The sequence below is a fragment of the Tenrec ecaudatus genome, chromosome 1, assembly GCF_050624435.1.
Source record: "Tenrec ecaudatus isolate mTenEca1 chromosome 1, mTenEca1.hap1, whole genome shotgun sequence".
In the NCBI taxonomy this organism is placed as follows: domain Eukaryota; kingdom Metazoa; phylum Chordata; class Mammalia; order Afrosoricida; family Tenrecidae; genus Tenrec; species Tenrec ecaudatus.
The window spans coordinates 168,632,064-168,645,184 of record NC_134530.1 but is presented as its reverse complement, the minus strand read 5'-3'; the positions used below and the strand labels follow the sequence as shown (position 1 = coordinate 168,645,184).

Here is a 13,121-nt window from a genome sequence, read left to right as displayed (position 1 = left end):
TTTTCCTTGAGAGAGTAGTTTCATTGGTATAATTATTTTTAAAAACTCAAAAAAGACTCAACTTTAAGCAGTAATAAACACAAGCGAAATTGATTCTATCCTTAAACTAAACACTTAGAAAAACCTTTTTGTACATACAAGTGAAAGAGTATGTAATACACACACGTGCATGTGCACACACACGCATACACACACACACAAACTTTGTTCACACTAACAGCTTATATCTGCTGTATTTTGAAAACGCTCAAGAAATTTCAATTTCCACAAGTAATCTCTTCTGGACAAACACGTTTGAGCCAGCTGTTACCATTCTCCTGCCCAAAACACATTGTCTCCTATTGCGGTTTCTACTAACTCCATAGTAAAATGAGCTACAGGACCATATTTAGAACAAGCAGATTTTAAATCCTGTATAGTTTTGAATGAAATAACATCCTGGAATTCCTAAATCTTGCTCCCAGGCTACCGCCTTTGTATCATCCCAGCAGGACCCTGAATCTCCTGCAAGGGGTCTCAGGTTGAAGCTTCTCAGAAACATTCCTAAGTCTTCATCATAATAACAACGTACTAACTCGTCCTCTTACTTCTCTGACTCATCCCCTAACTGCTCGCATCACCAGGATTAAGGAGTTTCTCATCCTGGCTTTCAAAGGCCTCAGCTTCACTTTCCAGGGGCTTCAGTGGCAGAGGGGGAGGAGCTGGAGATGCAGCAGGAACTTTTCTTTCAATTTTGTTTGAGCATGCAAACAAATTATTCTCACCCCGGAGTCCCTCATGCCTAGGATTCAAGCTATCCCAAACTAAATTCCACAGACTAAACATGTCTCTGGAAACCTTACTAGGTCCATTAGCAGTATAGTAATCTTTCAACCATTGTCCTCCTTTTTTCCAAGTTACACTATTTATAGTCCTGGTCTCAGGAAACCAAGGACATACCTTAACCACAAAATCTGAAAACTTCTTTAATCATTGGTAGTTTACTTTAGTTCTTCTAGCTATTAACATATTTTGAAGCATATTTACATACATACATTTACTAGAATCCTGTCCCATCATTTGTTACTCCCAACTTTTCACAACTTACCCTTAATTTTCTCTGTAAAGATTCAAGGCCGTGCTACTCAGTGGTGTCCGTCACGGGATCCTCGGTTTTCGAAGCGCCAACATTGGGTGCCATTAATGTGGGGACTTAGACCAGCTATCCCACATCAAGCTGGGTTCGAAATGAGGCATGCAGATGAAAGGAAAAGAAAGAGATATGTACAAAGCATGGGATCCGGAGGACTTCAATCTGATGGACTGAAGTACCAAGTATATTTGAAACTTGGTTTTTATACTCTTCTTACAAGGGACTGGTTACAAAACAATCATCAAAGAACTTTTTAAAAAATTCCTAAACTCTTATCTATGCAAATGTTACTTAACTAGTCACAGTTTCTTAACCTTAGAATAATAAAAGCATTAAGTTCAAAGACAATCACAGGGATATGCAAGATTCCAGAGAGCCTTAAAGAGATCTTAAATAACTGAGTTATCTCTCAATGTTTTTAGCAGCAAAGTCACAAATAACAGTCGTTTTGCAATGCTTTGTCTGCAATGACACAGAGGCACAAGGGATTCAATGGTTACCCATTAGTAAACACCTGGATCAGCAGGATGTCTTCTACACTACTAAAGGATGCTCCTCAGAGAATTATAGGCGGACACCTGCTAGGATTTCCAGATGAGCTTTTGCTCATTGATTTTCCTGTCCTCCAAGTGGCGGCTTCGAACGTGAATATAGAGCCTGGAGCGCACGGACTTACTTTTCAACCACAGGATAATGGACAAAAAGGTCACTATCAATTAGAAATTGAAATAGGATATAGATTGTCTGTGACTGGAAGCTCAAGGAGCATGTTGGCACAGTGGTCAAATGTTTGTTAACCAAAAAGTTGACGGATCCAAGAAATAAAAAGATTACCTGCAGTGCGTCCTCTGATATTCGCTGTCTGAATTACAGACACACTCATTTATGTCTTTGTAAATCGCAGCACAGAGATGCGATGAGGCAGTTGTGGAAATAGAGTACTTCATCACATCTCCACGTTGTTATTTGTAAAGACATACAAACCTTGGAAATCCATTGGGGAAGTTCTCAGTCCTATAAGGTCCTATGAATCAACTTGAGGTTCCAATAATTTCTAACGATGTAAGTGCAAAGTATCTTATTTATAGCATTAAAATCTATTCTCTGTTATGCATGCTGAAATTTAATGTTTAGAATTAAGTTGAAATAGTCACTGTGAACACTAGAATTTAATGTAAATATATCTCTAGCCATTTTCCATGTGAAGTAGTACTCATAGAAAAACAAAGTAATTTATCTTTCTAAACTTCATGTTTAGGTCTTTGAACATCATTTCCATTAAAAGGGATTTAAACATTTTTTAACTTTCTATTGTTACATTCATGAAAGTTTACAGAGTAACTGGCTTTACATTCAACACGCATTTTGAATTGTGACATTGTTTGCAATGCTCACAATGTAACAACACTTTTACCAGTTCTTCCCCATGTTCTCCTTTCCATTTTTCCTTCTTTCCCAACTTTTTTTACCTTCTGAACTTTATCCCTGTTTATTCTAGAGTTCAGAATAAGAGAAATTCAAAAAGAACTTTTAATGTCTTATTGCTTAAAATCAAGTGTGGTTTCAGAAGACTATGCTATAAAATATACAAGAGAATAAGATATGTAAAACTAAATTAATTAATTAAAGATAAATTAAGCTTATAAAATGTATATGTCTATCAAAAAATTCAATTGATTTCAATTCAATTCCAACTCACAAAGACTCATTTTGAAAGAGTACAATCCTGCTCTATAGGATTTTCAAGATTTACAAAACTTTGCAGAAGAATAGTCTCTCATCTTTCTCCCACTGAGTGACAGGTGAATTCAAAGCCCATCCTTGTGGTTTGCAGTCCAAGATTTATGAACAGCCCAACCAGGTCTCAATACACTTCAATATTCTTAAAAGTATTCACATTAATGGAAGCATGCTGTCACCTAGTCTACCCCAGACTCCATATGATAGAGAAAAATTGCTATATAGCATTTGTAAATCCACAAAATTCTCTAACCAAGCAGAGAGGCTCATATTTCTGGAAGAAGGAAGTGGGCTTGAACAATTGACTTTTCAGTTAGCAGCAAAACTTGCCTAAATTCTTCTACACGAAATTTAGGAGGAATTTTTTCCCTAATTTTCTTTTCCTTGAACCATATGATTCTCCCTTTTCTTTGGCTACAATCTGAGACAAGAACCAATCATTTCCATACGCTTAAATTGTCCCAGTTGATTAAAAAACAACAGGCAAACACTTGACTGACAAGCTTTCACAAAGCGCACGCGCACACACACACACACACACACACAATTACATACACAGCTACACACACCCAAGCACATACAATAAAAATCATACATACTCACTGCCATTTAGAAGATTCTCACTAATAGAAAAAATGAAACTACCATTTGGGGTTCCAAGACTTAAATCTTTTATGATGCAGACAGCTTCATTGTTCTCCCGTGCACTGGCTGGTGGGTCATACTCTAGACATTTTAGTACATCACTGTAGAGCCTGCTAAGCCATCGGGGCTCCTTTAAGCAGGACTAACAGAGAAGGGAAAAAAATCAATCCCAAACTCAAGACTTCCCTTCGTTTACTCACTCACTGCCAATTGAGTAGATTTCAATTTATGGTAACCCTAAACACCAAAGCAGAAATGTCCCTGTGTCTTCCCCAGGGAAAAAAATCTATCAGGGAGAAGACAGCCTCTCTTTGCCCCCATGCAATAGGTAGTTGGTTAGGACTGCTGATCTTGAAGTTAGCTGCCTAACATAACCAACTATACCACCAGGGCTTCTAGGATTTTCCCTGGTTTTTGGGAAAAAAATAATTTTATGTGAAAGATATCACTTAATGGCTCATAATAAGTGTTCTTTAAATACAAACTCAGAACAATGTAGACGAAGTGTAACTTGTTAGATGTCAAAGTTGAATTGCGTCTGTACACACCAATACTTTATACCTATATCCATACTTTGCTTCCTAGTTTACCCTTCTCTTCCCTTCGACTGTCCCCAGGCCCCAATATAATGCTCCCTCACCCTACTTCCACTTCCTAGTATTTCCTCTCAGCTAGACTGCTGTTGCTCCAACCCCAGCCCCCCCCACTTCCCCAGCATCTGTTGAGGGGACCAGTCCTGCCACGTGATGTCGAAGACAGTGTCAAAGGTTGACTTGCCGGGCTTCAAAGAAGCTGGACGGTAGGAGTTGGCTGCCCAAGCCCGCTCTCGACATGTATTTGGACTTGTTTGATTGGCCTTACCATAATTATTTGGAGTGCTTTTGTGCAAGATTCTAAAAAATTTATCATCCTCTTCCCACGATTTTTCCCTTTCCTCATCTTGGTTACCACATAGAGGGCAGAATACAGCATCCCCCTCCAGGAAATTATCCAAAGAGAAAGAGAGTTCCTGACCTTGATTTACCTTATACAGGGACTTATACAGAAAATGGCATAAGAATAGTTAACAAAGAAAGGTGTACAAGTTCCTTTTAGTAGTTTAAGTTTTATGGAACGATTAGCAAGAAGAGGGCCTCCATGATGTTTGAAGTCCACTGAAGCAAATGTACCTATTGTGAGGCAACTTGAAGTCCACTGAAGCAAAGCTACCTATTGTGAGGCAACTCATACCTTGGTACAGAAAGACTTTGGGAGTTTAATTTATGGGAACTTAGTGGAAAAGTAAGAACAAGAAATGAAAGCCCTAGAGGAACAGCTTAAGAAAGAACAGAAAGAACTGCCAAAGCCTGTCAAGTCATTTTTGGTAATGAAATGTTTTATTGAATTCATAGTTAGAACAATGTGCCCTAGTTGGATGAAGTATGCAAAGTTATTGTTAGAAGGTTTATGTCTATCACCCTTGTATGAGAAAGTATTAGTTTCAAGATGTACTAATTTTTAACCAAGAATCATGATGTGATTGATGTAATTTGTTATGGTATTGTGGCCTAAGAATTTCCTAATGTATGATCTCAGGCCATAAGCTTTAAGCCATGCAAAAGATATATAAGTTGAAGCTTTGCATGAATAAAATTGGAACTGTTCCTTTGAGTTGTGAGGTATCTGTCGCCCACTAGTGTCGACGCCTTGCCCACCTAGCAGGGGACCCCGACCTGCTGTGGCTGGACCGCGGCAATCTGTATGCCCTCCTTGTTGTTGATTTTAATTCCCTAGTTGTTCACCTGTCTATGGCATTCTTTGCTCACCACTTCCTTCACTAACATCCTCCTTTCTCCTGGAGCTTGCTTCCAATGCCCATCAAGTACAAGTAGGCAAACCAACAATAACATAGAACAAACAAAAGATTGAAAAGAGAAAAGAGATACCTAATTCCAGGTCTGTCTACTAACCTTTCTATCTCCCCACTGGTCCTGGGGGAATTCCTGGAGCTGCCCCTTCTAACCTGAAGTCTATTTTGGTGAGTGTTCACAATATTTGTCACTAATTAGAAGTATTTTGCTATGTGTGCTTTTCAGAAATGCTATAATAAAGAATAACATATTAAAAATAAAACCAAACATTTAGGAAAACTTAATTGTATTTTTGAGCCATAATATTATTGCCTTCATTTAAAAAAATCATTTTATTGGGGGCTCATACAATTCTTATCACAATATATACATACATACATCGTATCATTCGCATATGTACATCTGTTGCCATCATCATTCTCAAAACATTTGCTTTTAACTTGACCCATTAATATTGGCTCCTCTGTTCGAAGCCGCCACTTGGAGGACAGGAAAATCAATGAGCAAAAGCTCATCTGGAAATCCTAGCAGGTGTCCGCCTATAATTCTGTGAGGAGCATCCCTTCAGTAGGTGGTGAAAATGTCTTCAGTAGACACAGGTGGACAAGAAGAAGTCTGAGTATGAATTGTAAATAGACAGTTGAACCAATAATCCATGCTATCGACCTTTTTATCCTTAAACATTATCCTGACATTTTAAGTGAGATGTCCAAATCTGTGTAATTTTGAGAATTGTATTTATTTTGAGACTTTCTTAAAGGTTTTGGCCACTTATATTGTCCTATATTTCAAATTTTCATTATATTTTTAATTCCATTTCATTAATTACATAATCAAGTAATGATAACTTTCAAGTAGTATATAAAGCAAGTCTAGAAAATTATATGGTAACAAACATTTTAGATTTATTATTTAATTTTCATTTCAGATTTATTGAAAAATTCCAATATTACATAGATTTTAATAGGCTTCACATGTACATTTTGTAATTCCTATCGCATGATAACAGTAATAAAATACATAGAAGTTTTTCACTGAACTAAATTTTACAAGACAAAATACTTAGTAGAAATATTGCCAATCAAAAAACAAATCAGGCTGTTCAGTACAAGGATAGTTACAAATAGCTATCAAACATATGCAAATCTATTCTCTTCCCGTGAGTTTCAAACACATGTAAATTTAAATGCGTTTTTTAGCATAATATAAAGAATAGAAAGAGTATATTGGCAAAGACTATGAAGAGAGGAATACACTACTAAATAACAGTTTGAAATACTCTCAGTTACAATTTCTGACTATGCACTTTTATCATCACAATACTGATTATACTTCTGTAGATATCCTTCTCAGAATTAATATCATGAAATTAGAACATGCAACTTTATATGTAGAATTTACTGTGATTTGGTTTATGAATATACATAATTTTAAAAACTAAATTTTCAGGAATTACTAAAAACAAAATATAATCACATATACTATTAAAGTACAATATTACAGCTGTATTTATAATACAGAAACCAAATTGCAAAGCATTAAATGTATGTGCTCTTTTTAAATTAAAATTAATTGTAAAATTAATTTTAATTTAAAAAACCATTTGTACCAACACAATATGCACTAACCATTTATTTTTCATTTATTAGCTTCATTTTTATTCCCCTTCTTCTCACACAACCATTCAAATTTATTTAATAAATACATATTTCTTTTCTTGTGTTATTCTATGAAATGTATTTTTGGGTTTTGCACATGTATTTTAATTTACATCAGTTTCATGGTATTACTGAATTTATACCCAGAATCATTTATATAGAATTATCATGTTAATTTATATTAATTAAATTCATGATGCCTAAAATACTATCCACTGACATATTCTTCCCATATCTTTTCACATAATAGATTCTAGATTGCCTACACCAGTCCAATCAACAAACAGCAACTTCATGAATGTCAATTTACTAATATGTATTTTTGTTAATCAGAAAATAGTCCTAAAATCAAGGTTACTATGATAAAAGACACATTTGAGATTAATTCAATATCTACTGGATTTTTCTCTCAATGGCTCCAGTAGTTTACATTCTTACCTTGTGTGAATGCATCCTTCTTTTATGTCCACATCCTCACTAACACTTGGCAGAGCTAAAGAGTTCAGAACAACTCCACCTGCCTCTCATCTTCTAAACCACCTCCTCTTTATGTGGACAAGGGGGAAAGAACAGTGGCTACCTGGATTGTCTTCACATGTGCAATAAATCACTAGAACATCAGCAAGTATAAAGCATAAAAATATTTTAAATTACTCAGGAATAATGTACTTTTGCACTCATTATGAAAGGCAATGTAGAGACATGGATTAAGCATTTAAATTTTTAGAATATGCATTTATTATGTGTTTATATTTCCTTCCATTATTTCAACATGAAGTAGAAACTTGGCAAAGACAAGGGTCTGATCTATATGATTGCTATGTTTAGTAGTTAACCAACTCAGCTATAGTTCATTTTCCCCCCAATGAAGACAGCATTGCATGCAGAGATTATCTATGCAGGTCATGAAAATCCAAGAGGAAACTCAGAGAATTAGGGAGAAAAATCTGAAATCTGAGCAAGAGGACCTTTGAGAGTTCGGTATCCTAATGAAAATGACATAAGATCATGGAGAATTAACATGTGCTCTATTCCATGTGGGCTTTGTAAGGTCCCTAATCGTATTGTAAAGACAAGTAAGTTAAAAATCCAAGATGAGAAAGAAGTTAAATAGTTAAGTGATTCATGTGGGTGTTACTGTTTATATATTGTTAATTTTGAAGTAAGAGAGATCATTAAAACTGATCAAATAAAAAACGTTAGAGGTAAAGACAAGAAATATTCTCCATTCCTTGTAAATTGCATGAGTAATCATTTTGTCATCTTCTAAAATTGCAGAGGCTTTCTTTATTATTGTTCACCAGTTCATGTTGGATACAATTGGACTAATCTTATAATTGTCTTAATTTCATCTTTTTTGAGGATTGGTAAGAGTAACATTTATACAGAGATGTGTTGCCAAAATTACTTTTCAGAAAAATTAAACACCTTTTGAGAACAAAGGAGCTTCTTAATCGCCTCTTTCATATCCTTATTCCTCAGGCTATATATAATGGGATTGAAAAAGGGAGCAAGTACGGAGAACATCAGAGCAATAGCAGTGTCCCAGAAGGGTGTGTAAGTAGCAGAAAATCTGAGATACATGAGGCTCACACTGCCAAAAAACAGCAGGAAGACAGCAATATGGGCAGCACAGGTGGAAAAGGCTTTCTTGCGACCCTCAGCTGAAGGGATGCCTAAGATCACAATGATAATTCTGATATAAGAAAGAGAGATAATCAGAGCTGTTATTATAATGGCAAGAGCATGAATCACATCTTGCACCAGAATCACAGAGGCATCTGTACAGGTTAAATTCAACAAGGGGGTGAAATCACAGAAGATCTGATGGATTTGATTGGGACCACAGAAGGGTAAAGTTGAAATCCACACAATCTCAGGTAGAAGGATGATAAAACCAAAGATACAGGAGCCTGAAGAGAGCTGAAGGCATAACATGGAGGTCATGATTGTTGGGTAGTGAAGTGGTCTGCAGATGGCTACATACCTGTCAATGGCCATGACAGTCAGCAAGACTCCCTCAGTGTTTCCAAGTGAATGAAAGAAGTACATCTGCAAGAGGCAACCAATGAAGGAGATAGTCTTTTGCTCGCTGATGAGATTGGAGAGCATCTTAGGAATGGTGGCTGTGCTGTACCAAATCTCAAGGAATGAGAAGAGGCTGATGAAATTGTACATGGGATTGTGGAGACGCGTATCCACTCTCACAGCAAAGAAAATCATGAGGTTCCCAGTAACAATAAAGATGTAAATGAAGAGTAACGGAAAGAAGTACAGGAGACCACCCTCATGGAGCTGGGGGAACCCCACGAAGACAAATTCAGTCACAATGGATACACTTCCATTATCCATATCCCTGGTGAAGCTGCCTGTGAATAAGGAACATACACAACTAACAGAGGAAAATCACTGCAATGTAAACAATGTAAACAAGAATATTATTTTGGTTAACTTTCTATATCTTTTATTAATTAAGAAAGTTTTAGAGAGAATATAATTTAAAATATGAGCTTGATTTAGACCAATTTATTTCTGTCTCTTACTTCTTGAGTGATACTGGGCAAGTAACATTATCTCTCTGTGCCTTTGTCTGTAGATAAAAATTTATGTTATCTCCATGATCAAGTTGGTGTGAGGATTCAATTACTCAATATATTACCGTATCTAGTGCTACCTTCTCAGTAACTATAAACTTTATGTTTACATTCAGGGTCACGTTTCCTGAGAGAACAATATAAACATTTTCTCCTTTAGATACATTAATTCACATGTTATTTGACTCCTTTCCCTGTTAAGATACAAAACAGCCTGTCCACATTATTGGTAACATTGTTGTTAGATGCTGATGAGTCTGAACAAAACATTCTATCACCTTTAAGATCTTTGTTGAATCTGAGTCTACTGCCACAACCACTGTGTCAGTCCATTTCATTGAAGGGATTCTTTTTTGTTGACCTTCTAATTTACCATGCGTAAAGCCCTTTTCCAGGGACTTATATCTTCTGTTCTTTTTTCTGACAGTCTATGGTACATTCAATATCGGTTGGCAACACTATAATCCAAAGGCACTGGTCACCATTTTTTTACTCTCACCTGTATATTAGGCGTTTGAAAGTGTGGTCCTGGCCAGGAACAGCTTAGTCCTTAAAGCAACACCTTGACTTGTTAACACTTTAAAGAGATATTATACATCATGGTGGTGATCCATGTAAAATGAATCTGTTAATAAAAAACTGACAATCAGTAACATACTAAATGCCAACGCAATGTAAAATTGTCATTCATTATATTATGACTACACCTGTGATATGGTATTTCTTACACTTACCAAAGAAGCAGAAAGCTGAAAATTAATAAGAAAGTTGATATTATTTGTGTCTCTAAATGATGGTTCGGAAAAGAATATTAAATATGCAATGAATTTCCCAAATAAACAAACTGTGTTAGAAGAAACACAACCAGAATGCTTCTTAGAAGCAGAGTGGGGAGGCTTCAGGTCATATACATTATAGATGTTATCAGGAGGGACCAGTTTCTAGAGAAGGACATCACATTCAGTAACGGTGTGTGTCAGTGAAAAGGAGGAAGACCCTGCATGGGATGAACCAACAGAGTGGTTGCAGCAGTCTCGTCCACAAAGGAGTGACCGTGAGCGTGACTGGAATAGGGAGTGTGTCCTTCTGCCGCATAGAGGATCCCGAGGATGTGAACCATTCCAAGAGTGTCTGTCAATCCTTTTCACATATGATATGAAAATTGAGGGTTGAATAAGGAACACTGATGAGGAACTGATGCATTTTAATTATGGAGCTAGTGAAGAATATTGAAAGAATCAGGACTGGCAAAACAACAAACAAACGTGCCTTGGAAAAATCTACAGCCAGAATGCTCACTAGGAGCAAGAATGGTGAGATTTCATCTCACAGACCTAGGACATGTTCTCATTCCTTGGAAAAATGACCTTATACTTGATAAAGTAGAAGGTCAACAATAAGTGAATAAGAAGGGGGTCTGTCCTAAATTAGACAGATTAATACAGGGGGCAGAACAATGAGCTCAAACCTAGCATCAATTCTGAGGATGATGAAGGCCTGAGCAATGCTTCATTGTGTTGTGAATCAGGTTGCTATGAATCAGGACCAACTTGAGAACAGCTAACAAAGAACATCACTATTGCCTCAGGGTTTGTTTGTTAGTCGTCCTTGAAGATTGACTCCCTTGAATCATATGAAATTTATTTCTCCAGGTTTATCTTTTAACCATATGGAAGCTTTCCCTTTGATATTTTGTGTCTTGTATGTGTGATTTTGCAAGTTACGGACTCGTCCTCTTTTACAAATTCTGTAGACAGATAGGTACTTCAGATTAAGCTCTGGTCCCTAATCTCATGTCTTTTTTTTTCTCTGTTGGTGAACTCCTCCTCTCACACATCATTGCTGTGAACACAGTTTTCTTTACACCCAACATAGATCTGTCTCCTGAACAGTAGTAGCACAGCATTTTCTAAATTTTCAATATGCTACTGTCCATTGTTACAATATAGACAAGCCCTCTGCTACCTAATTGGTTATTAACTTTTTCAATGCTAACCCTTCCCTTGGAAGATCCTCTTACCTTTTATCTTTTAGCTCTTATGATTATTTTAAGCTTATATCCCAGTGATTGGCTCCTACAGAGACTCTCAATTGCCTCTGTGGTAGCATATACATGTGTGAGATTTGATTGCTTGCTTTCTTTTCCCCAGGGTACCTCTATCCTGCTGTATGCCAACTCTCTTGCTTTTGCTCACCTTTCTAAGCTTGTGAGCTCAGTTAGGGAATGATGTCTTTATCTTTCAAATACTTGCCCTTTACTTTTCCTATGAATGAAAGAAGCTTATATTTCAGCAAGAATACTGGAATAAGACTTGCAAGTCTAATTAAAACCTGAAAAATCCAATGGTGAGCCATGTAGGAAGGGAAAGTGTAGAAAGAACCCCAAAAAGGGAATTCCAGCATGTCTGAGTAACATGCTGCTATTTCTGAATTTAAATCCTCACAGCCTAGACTTCAGAAATGGACTTTCTCATAAAATCAGGTCAAGATTTATGCAACCATTCATAATGAAGTCTCTTCAAACCTTCATTAATTGAAAATTCACAGTGTGAGTTTGTCATCCTCACCATGAGAAATGTATTTATGTTTTGTCCTCAGACATTAGTGAACCCAAGCTTACCTGTGCTGAACACCAAAGGAGCCTGTCTCTTTCCCTGTGGCCGTGCATTCCTGAGTGTCCCTTATACTGGATAGAAGAGAAGTTATGATCACAGCTATAGGTTTCATAGGGAAATGACGACAAGAAGGAAGCTCCACTGAGGTTTCCTCTCCTGAGAATAAATAGAAAATCACCTCTCCCTCATGGGTTTAATTTGTTACCCTGTGCACTCTCCTCTTGTTAGTCTGAGAGGTCGAAGGGAAGCTAGTGCTCAAAGAAGACTTTCAGATTCTGCTGCAGGTTGTTAGTGCTTTACCACTCTTACCATTGAACGTTCTCAGATAAGTGAGGCAGTGGAGTGAGTCATCTAAGAAGAGAATTCACAGGACCCCTCCTTCTTAAATTAACACTGGAAATGAACCTTATTAAAAGTGATTTTTTTATAACAAGTGGAGTATTTAGGAGAAATAAGTAAGTGGAAAATAAAACCTTTGGAAAAAATGATGTCCTGTACATACAAATATATATATGAGGATGGGGAAATAGATCTATGTGCCTGTATTTATAGGTGTAGTATTAATGTGGCGGAAGGACCTTGGGCCTCTACTCAAGCACTCCCTCAATGCATGAATACTTCCTTCTATTAAATTGACATTCTATGATGCACACCCTCCCGACACAACTGCTGAAGCCAAAGCGGGTGATCAAGTAAAGGTGATGAAGAAAGCTGATGGTGCCCAGCTATAAAAAGAGATAGTGTCTGGTCTTAAAGGCTTGAAGATAAGCAAGCAGCCATATAGCTCAGAAGCAACAAAGCCCACATGGAAGAATACACCAGCCTGTGTGATCACATGGTTCCGAAGTGATCAGTTATCAGGCATCAAAGAACAAAAAATCATATCA

At 36.8% G+C, this 13,121-nt stretch overlaps 1 protein-coding gene across 1 annotated transcript; it reads right to left on the bottom strand.

Moving 5' to 3' along the window:
• Positions 1–8,429: 8,429 nt before the first annotated feature.
• On the bottom strand, positions 8,430–9,395 carry LOC142437130 (olfactory receptor 6K3-like). Its single transcript, XM_075540418.1, has one exon. The coding sequence runs from the start codon at positions 9,375–9,377 to the stop codon at positions 8,430–8,432; it is 948 nt and encodes a 315-aa protein (XP_075396533.1). The 5' UTR covers positions 9,378–9,395.
• Positions 9,396–13,121: the final 3,726 nt, after the last annotated feature.